At 41.2% G+C, this 17,401-nt stretch overlaps 1 protein-coding gene across 2 annotated transcripts in view; it reads right to left on the minus strand.

Annotated features, from left to right (window-relative positions):
• Positions 1-17,401, minus strand: part of LOC137975631 (uncharacterized) — a 112,730-nt gene that overhangs the window by 17,460 nt on the left and 77,869 nt on the right. For both annotated transcript variants that reach the window (XM_068822763.1, XM_068822764.1), the window contains exon 5: positions 1-512. This exon is cut by the window's left edge and continues 667 nt beyond it. In XM_068822763.1, coding sequence (XP_068678864.1) covers positions 1-512 — 512 coding nt within the window. The remainder of the gene's footprint in view (positions 513-17,401) is intronic.

Here is a 17,401-nt window from a genome sequence, read left to right on the forward strand (position 1 = left end):
AAGGAGCCTCGGAACCCAGGACCCTGATCCTGTTTCCTTATTGTGACATTCGCTGGGTAGACACTCAACACACCTTTCAGCAAAATTAGGACTTTGTTGCGAATGGTAAAGTATAGCAGCTGCAGAAGAAGGATCGAGAACTTCTGCCACTAATTTCCAGTTTTGAACCCAAGTGCGAACTTCTCCTGCACCATTTTTTTCAAGAACGTTCAAGACCTCATTGATAATTTCTTCCTTCGTTTCTCTGGACCTTAAAGTTTCGATGTAGAATTGTTCCTTGTTTGCCTCCACAAGAGAGCTCCACAAATCAAAGGGTTCAGGATGAAAATCCAGACCAAATGCCAACACAAACGTCTCCTTTGAAAATGGTAAAGTAGAATTTATCAGTTCATTTATCACTTTTAGAAGAAACCTTGCCCAACTTCCGCCTTCCGACTCGAGCTTGCCACTTAACGCTTTCCAATTGGAGTCGGACACATTCACCAGGATGCCGGTCAAGTACAGCATATTTCCTGTATGCGTTAAAAAAATATTCTGGATCATTAGTAGGAAAACGCTATATATTCATTAGTATACATACAACAATAATTACATGAAACACATTTTGCCTGATGCCCAGGTATCAGGAATGAAAACAGCAGTGTCACCCTTGGTGTCAACTACTACCGTTTTGTTGCTTCAAATTCCAGTTCAGGTCAAAAAGCCTCGCAGTGGTTCCATCCTCACAAACTTTAAACTACATCTGCTCCCATATGCATGCATTGTATTTAAATACATAGTTAACTAAATAGAGGGTAATGTGAAGTGCTAGATTTCTGTCCCATATGAAACATGTGAGCGTTAGCCCTACTGATGGAAATGGGCCCACACAAGGACAGAGAAAAACTCTGACCAGGGTGGGAATTGAACCCACGACCTTCGGGTTAGATCTCCGCCGCTCTACCGACTGAGCTACAAGGTCAGACGGGAGCAGGCCGTGGGTACTGAAGATGTTAAAGTCACGGCAATGAACATGTACAAGTACAAGAAAGGTTACGTTTATACAAACGTTGGCCGTGTAGCACTTATATTTTAAACAGAGTTAACTGAATAGAGGGTAATATGAAGTGCTAGATTTCTATCCCATCTGAACCATGTGAGCGTTAGCCCTACTTATGGAAATAGGCCCACACAAGGACAGAGAAAAACTCTGACCAGGGTGGGAATTGAACCCACGACCTTCGGGTTAGATGTCCGCCGCTCTACCGACTGAGCTACAATGTCAGACGTTTGTATAAACGTAACCTTTTCTTGTACTTGTACATGTTCATTGCCCTGACTTTAACATCTTCAGTTCCCACGGCCTGCTCCCGTCTGACCTTGTAGCTCAGTCTGTAGAGCGGCGGAGATCTAACCCGAAGGTCGTGGGTTCAATTCCCACCCTGGTCAGAGTTTTTCTCTGTCCTTGTGTGCGCCCATTTCCATCAGTAGGGCTAACGCTCACATGTTTCATATGGGATAGAAATCTAGCACTTCACATTACCCTCTATTCAGTTAACTCTGTTTAAAATATAAGTGCTACACGGCCAACGTTTGTATAAACGTAACCTTTCCTTGTATTTAAATACAGCTCTACATTGAGTCTAAGCAAAAGAAACGACACTTTTGTTGTGCAATTTTTTAACTGAATCGAGAAATCTCATTGGCCATTTCTTGGTGATTTATTTGGGAGCTTAAGCACGCACGTTTTTGAGACGCGCACGGCAACCGGAAGTGAGCTGTTTTCCCTTTTAGCTTGTCTTCACACAAGAACATTTACATTGCTAAATATCTTTTCTCCATTTGAGATGATTGGTATAAAAATCTGGGAGACACCACTGTCCTCGCACGCGAAATGTTCTTTTCCGGTTGCCGCCCGCGTCTCAAAAACGCACGTGCTTAAGGTCGCTATTATCTCACAGCATGCGCATGAGTAGTATGTGACGGATGACTAACTTAGGTTATGCAAAATGTCGGCCACTTAAAATAATGGATGATGGCGGCTTAGATCCTAGGGTTTTATTGAGATGCGGGCCGTGAAGGGAGACGAGGGAAGTTTTAATAAGATGCACGACATGTAGGTACACGCAAGAGAGGTTTTAATGAGATGCAGGACTTGTAGGTTGTGCTTCTGTTGTGTGTCCGCCCAACCATCCGGGTGGTATCACAAATATAAACGTAAACGAACAATGGGAAAGACAGGGAAGCAGTGAGGTAGAGATGATGTCATCACAGACCAAAAAGAGAAATCACCTACGTCACTTTACATCAACTCTTGAAAAGACAAGGCAAAACTGGTTTGTTGGGTAACCAATAAAGGTATTTAAAACGGCTTCTTACTTTGGCTACATCAATTACACCACGCATTTTATTCAATTGAAAAACAATCTATTTCGTGGACTCAAAGCAGTACATAGATCAATATCACAAAACGAAAGTGACACTCATGAACTGTATTCAGATATAACACCAGTATCTTCACCAAATTGTTCATTTAAGGGTGGAAGGTCTCTTTTTGCAAACCCTGTCCTCCATTGCTCCGACTATGATAGCGTTCTGTATTTGTAACTTGGGTCGTAATGGTCTTTTAATTTGGTTGTTGCTGGTATCTGTTCTTGAGTATCTACTTGATACAAAGGAAGTTTCTTGTAACAGGACACGTAGAATGGTTCCTCATCCGCCTACTGAGAGTATTTCCGAGGTTTTTTCTGCAACAGGGTAGAAAAAACCTGAACGCACTTTTATGGTTGGCAACTCCTTGTGCTAACACAAAGGTAGCTCACCGCCTTCTTGAATTTTGTAGTCAGGAATCACTTTCTCGTGCAGGCACTGTCGATAACCATGAATAAAATCTTCAAGACAGAAGAAAGAGCATAACGTCCAGTCCGATTAACGCGCGTAAGGTAGATTACCTGAAGCAGCGGTGGTGACTTCGAGATCTTTAAGACAAATTTCACACTTGGTGTAACCCACCTTTTTAAAGTAATGAACATGGAACGCGGACGACTAAGCTTTATAGCACATCAGTGATAACAGGTTTGGTACATGTCATTTTCTTCAATTAGGCGATCCAATCAGTACCAACAGGTTTCCAAGAAACAAGTCAGACTGCCTCATAACCTTTTATTACCAGTTGGCTCTCCCTGTCGACGGTGATCTCATTGATCCACGATTGAAAATCGGGGCAATGAAATCCAAGATATCTAGTAAATCGTGCCATAGCCAATAAGCATCTTTGCGGTGTTTGTTCAGGTTTTCCAAAACAGCATTTAAACATGAGGCGTTGCGAGTACAGGTTTACGTTACCTTTTTTTTTATGTTCGCAATCACAAGAAGAAATTGTAGTGATGTCTGCCACCATGATGTTAGTTCATTAGTGTTGTTAAAAGACATCAGTCCAGGCTTATATGGTGTTTATTAATTAACTTGTTTAGTAAACTTCCCATTGTCTTTTACTTCTTGTTTTCGCCATTTTGCGCGTTGGGGTGGACAAAGGAATTTGGCCAAAAGAAATGCAGGTGTCTCTGAAGGCAATGGTGTTTTGTACAAAACCGGTTTACCTATCAATTGCAATGTTGCTGAGACAGGCATCGTTTCTGTGGGAGGTCTTAGTTTTGCCAGTGACACAGATCTGACAAAAGGACGGGGAATGGTGTAGCGGGAAGTTTTCTCGTATAACTTTTGCAGACTTGTCTAAAGATGTCGTAGGCGGGTGGGTAGGACTTGTCTCGGCTGGAGGTGGCGACGCTGTTGTCGTCGCAGTAGGTTGACAGACCTTGATATCGGTGCAAAAGTTCATCTAACAAACTGATTTTTTTGGTCTTCTGGTAATGAAAAATCCATGATTTAGTTCATGTCTTGATCTAAACGCATCAATGTCGCGAGTTGCGGTGGGGAAACTCAATTGCCTCGCCGGTGGAAGTTGATGTCTGTTGAGCATAGGATGTGAGACAATGGATTTAAATTTTTGAAATGCCCTGAGTGCCCGTGCGCCTTCATTGCGAGCCACAAAGAATTACTCGATTACTTAAAAGACGTGGACCAACAACGGCACCAAAGCCTTTTGATAAACATCGGTAAAGAGCGCGAAATGGCCAAAGATGGTGTGTTACTACACTAAGCCTTGCACTTTGAAACAGGGCAAAGGTACCAAAAAAAAAAAACCGGGGAAGAATGTTTTTCAGCTGTCCGAACCGCAATTTCATACTTCCAATGGTTGGACGCTTTTTGGGCCAAAGCGATTGGAGACTTCACCGTAGAGAAACTGAATCCTTCGCGACCACATCAACCTCGATACCTTATGAGATGCCGTTCCAGTCAAATTCAGCCATTATTGTTTTTAATAAATGGTGCATACCTTTTTGTAAATGCAGACTTTTCGTTAACGATGACTCGAGATTCTAGAAATGGAGCCTCTTTTTGATGAAGGCTGCCCCCATCTCTTTAAATGGTGAGAGTTGTATTCATCCCTGGTGGGCCGTTTTTTGTTAATGCTGCCAATTGTTTTTCGCAAATGGTGCTCGTCATCATGGTGCACCAGTTTGGGGACTAGGACAGCTGTGCATGTAGAAAAAAAATCCCTTTGACACGGTTTCAACATAGCGGACGACCTTGCGAATGCTCCGTATTCTGTGGGAAGCCTGTGTAATCTTGTAAAGGACAAAATTGAAAATGTATGTTGCAGTTGACAAATTCCGTGGGGACACGTGATGCCGACGAAGCTCTAGATGATATTGATCTGTATGTTACCGCAGTTAACTGTTTGGATTCCTTGATAAGAACGCCAGACGATGTATATCGCGAACGAGACATTTTGTTAAGCCAAGTCTCAATGAGAACTTCCAGACTAACCTGCGTGTACTCCTGGTTACTGTCAACATGAATACGCCTGATTACTGACAAAGATGATGCTAAAAACATCTTTTCATTTAACTGTCGAAGAAACGCTATAAAGAACAATACTACATTCATAAAGAATGTCTTCGAACGCTACGAACTAAATCAATCTCTTTCTAAACTGTGCAAATGCTCGCATAATATTTTTGAGCTCCATAAACGCACACTGGGTTGCCTATGGTACGTGTTACTCAAAAACAGAAGGGACTGAGTTGGGTGGTATTGAACTGCAGCGTTCCAGTCAATTTGTTCAAGTCGGGGTCATTAAGACCATTTCAAGTGTCACCTAGAAGTCGTGCCAGCAGAGGCCCTTTGGCTTACACGTTGATACGACGAAACAGATCCTTTTCTGAGCTTAAAAACTTGGCTACCAGCCTATTATAATCATTTGTGAGAAAGAAAAAAATTCTGTCATCTTTAGAAAAATAGGCACGCATTGCGTACGTGTGGTAGTGCAGTAACACAGCGCCTTATTCCATATTGTCAACTGAGCTGAGTTTTGTCTTCCAGGATATTCAAGTTGTCTTTGCATAATATGTAGCTGTAATAGTACACAATACTGTTTGGTATTGTATATCATTGTCATCTCATGGTTAAAATCTTAGGTAAATAGCCCCCTGAGAAGACATGTGATTACTAGCAAAGTACTAAACCCAGATAGATTGAAGAAAATAAAAGGGAGTCGAGAAACATTGGCTTCTAGGCTGACATGTCGATCATTTCCAAGTTCCCTCACAACTTCTTTTCACGACAAGTTGAAGCGTGCACTCTGAGCATCTGACAGCTTTGTAATACAACCGTTCACTGAAGTTTCCCTGTCCGGCGGGATAGTATCTGGATGGATGACCTAAAAAATATACCACTCCGTAACAGAAGCATAGGACCGAAAATTCTATTCTAACGCCCGAAAATGCAAACTAAGCAAGGTACAGATTTTGTTAGCTTGCGTTACGCAAAACAAATATTGATACACAGTTTTTAGGAAGAGCAGAGAGAAGTTTTCGGGACGGTCCATCGAGAATAACAGATTTTGCCATCAGCAACGAAATTTACGACATGAAAGCAACATTAATTTTGAGCTGCGAATATAAAAAGTTACCATTAGCGAAAAACAGTTTGCGAGTTTTTGCTACGTTCAATTTTGTTATTGCACAAGTAAATCGCAAAATCGAAAGTGACATAGAATTCAGCGGGCGCCGTGATCAAGCTACCGCGACGTGTTTACTCGCGAAACAGTGAAGCATCTGTGTCAAATGAAGGCAAGATACCGGGTTTTTGCTTTTGTTCGTTTCCTTTTTCTTTCAAGTGTGATAAAGTTTGACAAGCAATGTGCGAATTCAACACAAAGATCACAATCGCCCAACTCTTGAGGTTGACATTGTTTCTGCAAAGTTAAAAAATTTACTCTCCAAGAGGAGGTTATTTATCACCAGGTAATTCCATCGTTTTGAGAATAGCAGCTACTTTATTATTTATCAGCGTCACAATTTTTTGCTGATTTTGGGGCTCATTTTGTTGAAACTCAAGCACACTTCCAACAGACCTGTTTATTTTCGTGACTTATGCACTGCTTACAGTGCACTGCCACAAAACGCCTCCCGTATCTCATTTCAACCCACGTATGCAAATTTGTTAAGCTCGAATATTACAAAACACAATAAATTCAAAAAGGCTGGAAATCTCAAAAAAAATCTTTTCCAGCGAATAATTTTTTGAAAGAAACAAAATATTTGCTATTAGAGGCAAAAACTCTTCCTATTTCAATTTCGTGCGTGCAAACAAGACACAATCCGTGTCACAAAGGATATGCGATTAAATAAATTTCTGACAGTTCACATCAAACCCTTTTCGAAAGAACCTTGACCGTAAATAATGAAGCACAAAAGAGACAACAAGCTTTCATTCAAATAATTCTTCACTGTCACATTTCCAATTTTTTTTTTTACCTTCGCAGAGTTGAGTACAAAATAAATGTAAATTGCCAGACAACTTAGATGCGACTTTAGTGAACACTTTGTTAAATCCATAAAAAAAAGAAATTGCCGTTTGACTTCAGTGTTGTATATAATACCAAGTGAGCAAACTATTAGAAACAAAGCTCACTTGATATCCAAAGGCGAAAAATGAAATTGTTGTCGAAGACGGTTGTTAGTAAAACGCGTAACGGGATTTTTTTTTTTCCGACGCTGTGGTTAATTATTTTAAAACCAAAAAGACCGTAAAAAAACATAGAAAAAAAGGTAAATAAAGACGTGCACCGTACGCGCTGGTTCTTGTTATGAGAGAAAAAGGAGACAAAATATATATCAAATATTTATACGTGTAAAATGTTCTTTTCACCACACGGAATAGAGAAGCCAAATTTGACCTTGTCAATTATTATTCGTTGGATTTTATCTTAGTCCTCTTAAGGGTTAGGGTTAGGGTTGGCGTTAAGTCTCTGACGTCACCACCTGTGATACGCAACCTTCTCCGGGAACAAGGCCAAGTAATGGTGGCTGTGAAATCTCGGATAAATCGCTAGAAACAAACGTACTTCCACTCTTCGTAAAGGATTGATATTTCGCACGGTGGGTAAGAAAATATTTAAAAAAATGAAGTTTTGATCTCAGGAGCACTTTAAGGTTTAAAATACCGAGCAGTATAAGGTAGGTTTCAACTGTTGGAGGTTCGTTTTCAAATTTATAAATTGTGGCACCGTTTGCTTGATTTTTACTGGGTTGCCAGCATGACAATCCCAGTCGGAAAATGGGTAATGTTTCTCCGATTTTTAATTTTTTTAAATTTTGTTCCGTGTCGGTAAAAGTCTTGCCTGTCACTCCTCTGCTAAGTGGTGTCTTTGTGCATAGAGTCTTCAGTGCGTATTTTGTTAGGTTTGAGGGGGTTGGGGTAAATGCGTAGATTTCTCTGGTGCACTCAGGAGAACATTTAATTAGCTTGCAATGACGTCGAAAGCCATTGTAACGGGAATGGCGTTTTAGTGCATCTTTAAACAAAATATACTCTTATGGAGCTAAAGAATGGAACGTCAATTGGATAATGAAGACGGGAGGTGAAAAATAAATATCTGGAATCTTAAAAGCGACGACTAATGGACTTCGACAACAATCTTTCGCCCGTCAAGCCGAAATCAAAGTGAGCTGTATTTTTCATATTTTGCCGAGTGTGGTGAAACCAAATGGAAAATTCTCTGGTAACTTATGGGTTCAACAAAGAAGGTAAGGAATCGAACACCTTAAGTGGCTCTGTGATCTCTGTTGTCTGGCTATTTGTATTTATTTGTACTCAACTTTGCACAGTCGTCCGGTAACAATTGGAAATTTCACTAATTCTTGTTAACCTTCAATGGCGTCGAAAGTCATTGTAACGCAAATAGGACAATCACATGACGTTTGGAGGGAAAATAGTTTATTTGTGGCCCGAGTAGCATCATTTGCAAATGATGATACACAAGGCCACATTGTACCAATTCATTTAATAAGAAAAAAATGTTTAACAGAGATGTAGCATGAAACTATGGTATGGAAAGTTGTTGCTACAACATGATTTGAAGTGCGGGTTGTAGACCAACTCTAATTTTCAGATGGAAATTACAGGTTGCAAATTCCTTTTTTGCAACTAATTGGTTGATCTCACACACCATCATAAAGAAGTTTGAAATGCTGAAAGTGTATCTTCCCTTGGCATGGACAAGAACGACGAGGACAATAACAACACGGCTGTACTTGTTCTGGATGAGAACAGCCGGTTAGCTTGAAACTCGAATACTGATATTGTGACGTCTTTGTTTACCTTAGAATACGATATTTTGACAGATTGCATTTTTCATTTCAGTCCTTTGACAACTACTCCAAACACTGTAAGGATGATTTTATTTCAGATCATATACTTCCTTTAGAGTTCGGCTGTGACCAAAAGCTAAGAGCGGCTGTGACCAACAGCAAAGGGAATGATATAATGGCCATGGCCATATTATTTTAGAAGATACATCTCAGGCTCTTCATCGTTGTCTTACCTAGGCATTAAACTTAAAGTAAGGTGATTATTGAACGGTATGACTTGTGGGAAATGTGTCTATATTCATAGTTTGCCGTACTGTATGGTAGCATACCCTCCTTATGACACCCAAATTTTTATGAATGAAAAACGGCAAGGGCGTAGCTAGAGGGGGTTCCTGGGGTGCCCGTGACCCCACCGTTACAAGCCTTTTTAAAGCAAACAACTTACAATATTCAGGTGGCAAAAACTCCACAATCTGGCGAGTACCCTTAGTTTGACACAGTGTGATCCCGCCTTTGAAAAATCCTGGCTACGCCCCTGAACGTTTCCCATAAAATGTTTAAGCAATAGATAAAATATGAGCGGCAGACCTTTATGGGCATTTAAAGCGGCGAGCCGCAGGCGAGCCATTTTAAAGCCCATGAAAGTCGGACGCGAATATTTTATCGTACTTGGGAAGTGAAACAATAGAATGTGTTTGTCATGTTAATCACGTGGGCATGGAGCTATCCCATCCAGGTGATCTGGTGACGTAATTTGGAGGACTGGGAAGAAAAATTTTAACGCCGTATCCCACAACCGCGCGCGGCCTTAGGTGTTGTTTCCAAACTCCCTGCAGTATTTCCATCGCCAAAACTCAACAGATCATTCAGTGTCTACCACATTTCCTGTTACTGAAAGAACATTCAAGTAGACCCGACAAGCTCTAATCTCACGTCTGCCATGTTAAATTCGAAAATAAGGCCGCGCGCCTTTGTGGGATATGGCGTTAAAATTTTTCTCCCCAGTCCTCCGAATTACGTCACCCGATCACCTGGATAGGAGTTTGGAAATACTCAGCACTGATTTAGGAAATTCATTTTCGTAGAGCCTTTGTAGTAGAAACATGCCTGGTCGGTTTTGCTCCCCAAAGGGTAAAATAGAAGAGACCAGTTTTGTGTCGGAAGCCACTCCTACAGCAACAAAATACAACACTAAATGGGGGAGAAAAATCTTGGAGGAATGGCAGCAGCGACGGCAAAATAAATGTGCAATGTCAGAACTTGTTGGAGTGGCCGGTCTCAAATGCGCAGATATTCAAAATCTGACCGTTTCACTAGAGCACGTCGCCAAATACGCTATACTTTTGGTTGAGCAAGTTCGTTTGCGAAGAACAAGCCGCATGCTCTTAGCAACCGAAAAAAGGCTGGGGCATCCAGCTGAGAAACGGGAGTAAAACTCCTGTATCTCAGCTGGGTGCCCAGTTCCTTGCAACATTTCATTCCCATTGTATTCCATTAATTTATCATCGCAAATCGTTTGAGGCGTCAACTTTCACGGAACCATGTCATCATCTGAAGACGTTATGTTAATTAAAGGAACGGTATAAAATAAAAAGATGTACATTGACACCAGCCCTTAAAATAGCGATGAGAAAAAGCACTCTCCGTGTTTCAGTAACACGATTACAAAGGATTCTGACGATATTTTTTTTTATGTCGGGAATGTAATGTCCTTATAGATCACAAAGACGCTAATCGAAACAATAATCAAAACACTCGCCTAATTCACACTGTTCCTACACAATCACTCGTCCCATGCCCACACGGTCACCGGGTTCCCGCGCTGGAGAGATCCTGGATGTACATACAAACACTACATTCTCCTTCTTCCTTCGCTTACAAACCCGCTACCTTATTACAACAATAAGTATGACTAATGTCCTTTATGATACACTGAAAACTAGTAAAAACACAACATTACTTAGATGACTGCAGTCACTGCAAAGTCACTGTCACAGCTACAGGGTGATATAATCTTTTAGTCTTTCGGGAGGTCGAGTGACTCTCCCTAACCTCCTTGGCAAAGGCTCGGCCTGAACTGGGCTTTGCTCCTTGACTGGAGTAGCACTTGCCTCCACTGTTAAATTGGGCAAGGCTTCCTGTCCAGAGGGCTGCTCAGGTACACCGCTCACTACCGCGTCTGAAGAGCCTGGTTCCCCTGGATCAGTAGCCCCCTTGTGATGATTTTAACTTGATTTGGTCTCCATGACGTTCAATCACCTTATAAGGCTCCTTCTCATAACATGTTGAGAGCTTTGTCTCTTTCCGTTTCTCAAGCAGCACCAACTCTCCCTCCTGTACATTCGGCTTATCAGCTGCATTGTGTCTCTTGTCAACATAATCTGCGCCTCTCTGCTTTCTCTCAGCATCCCGATCCCGCACCTCAGGGTGTGTCGCCTCGTCATAATCATCAAATCCGGCTAACTCTGGTAACTTGGTTGACAGTTTTCGCCCATGCAGCAGTTCTTCTGGACTCTTACCGGTTATCGAGTGTGGGGTGGAACGATACGCCAGGAGGTACTTGTTCAATTCAGATTTCCAGTCCTTTTTCTCAGCCTGGGCTGCCCTCATTGCCTTCAACAATGAGCGATTTTGTCTTTTGACTTCTCCATTTGCTCTTGGCCATAGGGGTGTCGTCAGTCTACGCCTGATACCCATTTCATCAAGATAACCATCCATTTCTGCAGAAACCAGGTTTGCTCCATTGTCGGTTCTCAGAGTACGGGGCACTCCGTATCTGGAAAACTGCTTGTCTAAGCACTTAATGATCACTTCCGACGTAGTAGAGTAGATTACGTCAACTTCCACCCAGCGGCTGAAATAGTCTACCAAGACTAACAGATGCTCCCCTGTTGGTAGGGGCCCAAGTAAGTCCAGCGCCAGATCTTGCCATGGTCTGTCTGGCAACGGTGTTGTCTTCACTGGTGGAATTATAGTCTCCTTGGTGACAAGCTGACACACATAACACCCTCGGCACTTGCGCTCTGCATCCTTATCTACACCTGGCCACCAGACTTTCGACCGTAATCTCTCTTTCATTTTCACAATCCCTTGGTGGCCCTCATGTGCTAAACGAAGCACTCTCTGCCTAAGCTTTTCAGGAATCACGATTCGCGTACCGCGTAGGATGACATGGCCAATGAAGGTCAGTTCGTTACGGACACATACATATGACTTTGGAGCCCCTTCCCAGTTTCCACTAACAAGGCAACCACGCACTACTTGCAGTTCCTCATCTTCAGCTGAGACTGTCTCGATTTCTTGGATCTTTAAGGCTACAGGTACAGGTCAGCGGTCTCCTTTTCCTTTGGTGCCAACTGGCGAAAAACGTGGCGCTCGTATGGGATGTTTTCCTCCACTTGAAAATAGGAATCTAGTTTTCGAATCGCTATTTTAAAAGCATTGTCACCTGTCTCAGGAATGGGACCAGGATCTTGCAAATCTTCGAAGATGTCTTGGACCTCCATCCCGGCAAAATGTAAGAGCTGAGAAGTCTTCTTTCGAGCATTGTCGATGCCTTTGCCCTCGGCATAGTATTCGAAGGCACGCTTCCATTTACGCCATTTCTCAGCCACTTGCGAAGCAGATCCCGACAAATCGATAGGCAATAAACCCTTGTTGGCCATCCTCGTCGCCAATGTAATGTCCTTATAGATCACAAAGACGCTAATCGAAACAATAATCAAAACACTCGCCTAGTTCACACTATTCCTACACAATCACTCGTCCCATGCCCACACGGTCACCGGGTTCCAGCGCTGGAGAGATCCCGGCTGTACATACAAACACTATAGGGAAAATCCAAGACCATCAGCGGTTTCACCGTCTCCCGAGAATTCAGAATGTTCTTTACGTGTCAGAAAGAATCTCAGGCGTCCTTTCCACGGATTTTTCTCGATTAAAATAAAGGGAAATACGTTCAATTGTGAATTAAAAAACTTGAGATTTCCTTCAAAGTTAAGAAAATGATGTACGTATTTTTTAATTCGAAATAAAGGTCCATTTAAGCTCCGTGAGATGAGTCTAGAACTAACAAATCCAAAAATAAACTGTGATCAAGCAGCCAGGCTGACGGCAAATGGGACGTTCATGAAAATGTTTTTAGAGCGGATTGCCGGTTCAGGTCGAGATCTCGGCGAGCGGATACTAAAAACAGGCCCTACGTTACGCAGTTCCACAGTGAACAAATTATTGTTCCGGTAACTTGACAAAAACCTTGGCAAAAAATGTTCCAAATTCAGTGTTCAAAGAGATTGGAAACCCTCGGGAAGGAGATATATCGTAATTGAGCTGTCTGCGTACGGGAATGTGTGAATACGGAGCTTGTATGGAAGTTGAATTAAACTGTTTTGTTTTTGTTTTTTTGTTTTTGGTGCTCGTAAGTAGAGCTGTCCGCTATAGAAGATCTGGACTGTACGTAATAAAGGAAATAAATGACGCTGAAATTGAAAACAATCCTCGCCAAGAACAAAGTGCAACACTTCCGGCCAGTACGAACGTCACTGAAACTGACATGTACTTCAATGAAAAGTCCATGGATTAACTATAGAAAACAGAGTTAATTGGGGACCCTACTAAATTTCAAATATATTAGAATAGAATAAATTGACAAATTTCCTCAAATGTGTACAAATATATAAAAGGCTAAGTATGTTCACATTATGGAACATAGTAAATATCCCAGAAGAGCCCTGGCACCGTACAGAATGCCAGGACTTCAGCCTGGTGAACCATAAAGGATAGATAACATTATAGCCTAGTTAAAAGTGAATTTTTCAAAGAAAAGAAACAAAACTTGTTATATATCCCAGAAGCACTCGGGCATCACACAGGATGCCAGGACTTCAGCCTGGGTGAACGAGAAAGGATAGATAACATTATAGCCTAGTTAAAAGTGAACTTTTCTTAAAGAAAAGAAACAAAAATTGTTATATATCCCAGAAGCACTCAGGCATCACACAGGATGCCAGGACTTTAACGTGGGTGAACAAGAAAGGATAGATAACATTATAGCCTAGTTAAAAGTGAATTTTTCTTAAATAAAAGAAACAAAACATGTTATATATCTCAGAAGCACTCAGGTATCACAAAGAATGCCAGGACTTCAGCCTGGGTGAACCAGAAAGGATAGATAACATTATAGCCTAGTTAAAAGTAAATTTTTCAAAGAAAAAAAAAACAAAACATGTTTTATATCCCAGAAGCACTCAGGCATCACACAGAATGCCAGGACTCCAGCCTGGGTGAACCAGAAAGGATAGATAACATTATAGCCTAGTCTAGTTAAAACTGAGTTTTTCAAAGAAAAGAAACAAAACATGTTATATATCCCAGAAGCACTCAGGCATCACACAGAATGCCAGGACTTCAGCCTGGGTGAACGAGAAAGGATAGATAACATTATAGCCTAGTTAAAAGTGGATTTTTCAAAGAAAAGAGACAAAACCTGTTATATATCCCAGAAGCACTCAGGCATCACACACAATGCCAGGACTTGAGACTGGGTAAACCAGAAAAGATATACAACATTGGTCTTGATGAACGGCAAAGGTCAACAAAGAATTACTGAACATGGTTATATATCCCAGTGGAACTCAGATATTACTCTGAATACCACTTCCACTTCAGTTTGGATGAACCAGAAAGAACATAATATAATTTTGAAACAATTCACAGTGAATATCAAAGAAAAATAAATTAACATGTTATATATCCCACATAGGCTCATGAAATTACTAGAGCTGAATGCCATGACTTCAGACTGTGTGAACCAGAAAGGATAGACAAATTGGCCTAGCACAATGAATGTGAAAAAAAAAAATGTTAATACAACTTGAACCTTGATTCCTGAACCATTTCCTCACAAAAGGTAACCTGATTAATCAGATCCGGCGACCTCGTCGTCTCCAGTGTTAAAGTGTCAAAAATGTCACGTTATGAATTTCTTCAACCGCTGCCCACGATCAAGATCATCTTTGATTTAAGTAGTTGGTAGTAACTTGCTTGGGTCGATCGCGCTTTAAATTTCATCGCGCTCTGCATCAATTTGAAGTGAATTTAGGGCATTGACAATCCAAGCATACTTTCCAATTTTTCGCGCTCTTTAAATTTCTGCCAGAGGATGGCAGAAATCACTCTAAACGAGGATGCGATGGCCACTCTATTGTCTTGCAGTATCGATGGTCGGTCGAAACTCCCGCCATTTTTCAATGAAGTTTTCGAGAGGAACCAAGGCAAATTCCACTGGAAAATTTGCTACCAAAGGGCTCCTTAACATACGTTTTCCAAAACTTAGGGCGCCGCAAATCTTTCCGTTCAAAAGAAACCATTGTCTTCGATGAGTTATACATATAGAGGAGTGCATCAATTTAGCCATTCGAGAAGTTCGAAGGCGTCCATCGTTGCACTCGATCGAGGGAAAGTAAATTTTCCCGCTTTTGCTTACGCAGAAATATTACATGAAATCAAAGACCTGACAAAGCCGATACTGCCCATTATATTAAAATAACCAGTCTTCACTACCTCACAATACAAAACGTTTGTACAAAGTGATGTCAAAGAGGTGTTGAAGTGATGATGTACACTAAGCCGGATAATGACGTCATCCCGTAGCAACCATCCTTTCGAATATTTGAACTTCCGTTCAGTCTCGGCTCGTTAGACTATGGGCCAATCCAAATGGAGAGCGTTATCCGCCCAGTTTGCTTTATTAACCGCGCGGCCATGGGCCGAGCGCGGTTCTTGCTCTGCAATCGGTTTATTATTATTATTTTTTGTCGTTTTGTCGGAGAGCTGAACCAGACTTTCACTCGACCACATAGTCAGTGGGACTTCCAGTCACGCAACTTAGGATGTTTATTCGCCAAAAAGCCGTTAAAACGTTAATGTACTTAAAATTTTATGAATATAGTCCGCTTTTTATTTACAACAAAATATATATTTTTTGTGTCTTATTGAAACATGTAATCGTGACTTTTAAGAAAGAAAGCTAAGACTATTACGTCATCGGAGATTTGACAACGGTTTCGGCTGATGGTGCAATCGGAGATTTGACAACGGCTATAAGTAATGGCGCAATACCTTTGTGTGCAGCCGTTGTTGTCAGTTTGTTGTGCGAAGGGGCTGTGCCACTTGGAACATTGAATTCCCGTCAAGCGCGATTCGCGTATTTTATAACTGATTAGTTCAAATCTAATTGAAAGAAAGAAGAGAAAAATACCGCATCTTGCATTTGAAAGGGCCATCAAATTGACGAAAAACGTTTCTTTTAAGTCCTCTTACATATATTTATAACTCGTTTTGCAACCCGGCCACTACAACCTTCACAGCGTTCAAAAGCGGCGGAAGTCGTATTTCTGAATTATTTCAGATGGATAGCAAATATCATCCTATGGCATGGTTTGCTGTTACTATTGGAAGGCCATGAGGTTCACCTGCGAGCACCCAAGGCTATTACATATGCGAATTTTATTTAAAGGGGATACGCCTATGATATGCATATCTTCTGTACCCCTGAGGGGGAACTTTTCTTTGTCTGTGCAGGTGTAGTGGATGAAAGAGACTGGAATGATGCGTGTTCGTTTGCGAGTGTTTGTTTTCCTGAACTAGTCTATCTTCAGTCCTAAACTCTGCTCCTATTTTGGTTACACTGGATTGTGGTGTACCGTTGACGGATCACCATCCTTTTCATCTTAATTATGGCATTGTGTTTTGAAAAAAAAAAAAAAACTAGGAAGTTTAATCGTTCTAAACTAGTAGTAATTACTATGAGTAAGCACAATTAGTAGAAATAGCAACAGCGTCTTTCTCAGGCTTATTTGCAACGGTACACCATGGTGATCCGTTCATTGCTAAATAATTTCAGTAGACTGTAATTAATTTACTGACAACGGATCACCATGGTGTACCGTTGAGAGTTTGAAGAAAAAAGAGGCCAATGGCTTGAAAGTCTCGCTATTGTTAAGATGTGTTTTAGTGCTTATTTTCTAGTAAACAATTGGGCAAAGAAGACCGATTTATAGGGACCGTAAATACCTTTGCAAGAAACGATGACGGTGTACCGTGATCACAGTGGTGATGTTCATTGTTTGCACCAGCAATTTTCTATTTCAATAAGTCAATGGGTGGAGTCCTTTATCTAAGGGAATATGCCAGTAAATGTAACTTTCTCTTTGCAGAGCTATAATTTTAAAAAATATTAAAAGCCAAAACAACAAGAAAAACGATTCTCAAGTAAAAAAAGTACAAAGACAAATTGTTTAATGGCCTTAACAGCATCAACCCTTTTACATTGCATACGATATTCTTGACACACCTCTCCCGGGACTTCAAAAGTGGAAGCTCCTTCTTCCCCACATTTAGTTGTTAACTTCTCTCTCAACTCGTCGAAATCGGGATGCCCACGAACTCGTCCTGTAATGCGTTTTATTGCGATCTGCATAACGGCTGCAGCAGCATGTGCATAACATGTACATTTATCCAGCATGTTCCTGTTGAATCGGCTTAAATCTCTTATTTGCCTCATTGATGTAGGGATCTAGATCAACTTCTGAAAGTACCTTGGACAGAGCAGCTTGACTGAGGATAGCGCGCACAGCTGTGTCACAAACATCTCTGATAACATCTGGATGGTTTACTTGAATGGAGAGTCTGGTTTTATCGTCGCT

Source organism: Montipora foliosa, chromosome 11 (assembly GCF_036669935.1).
Source record: "Montipora foliosa isolate CH-2021 chromosome 11, ASM3666993v2, whole genome shotgun sequence".
Classification (NCBI taxonomy): domain Eukaryota; kingdom Metazoa; phylum Cnidaria; class Anthozoa; order Scleractinia; family Acroporidae; genus Montipora; species Montipora foliosa.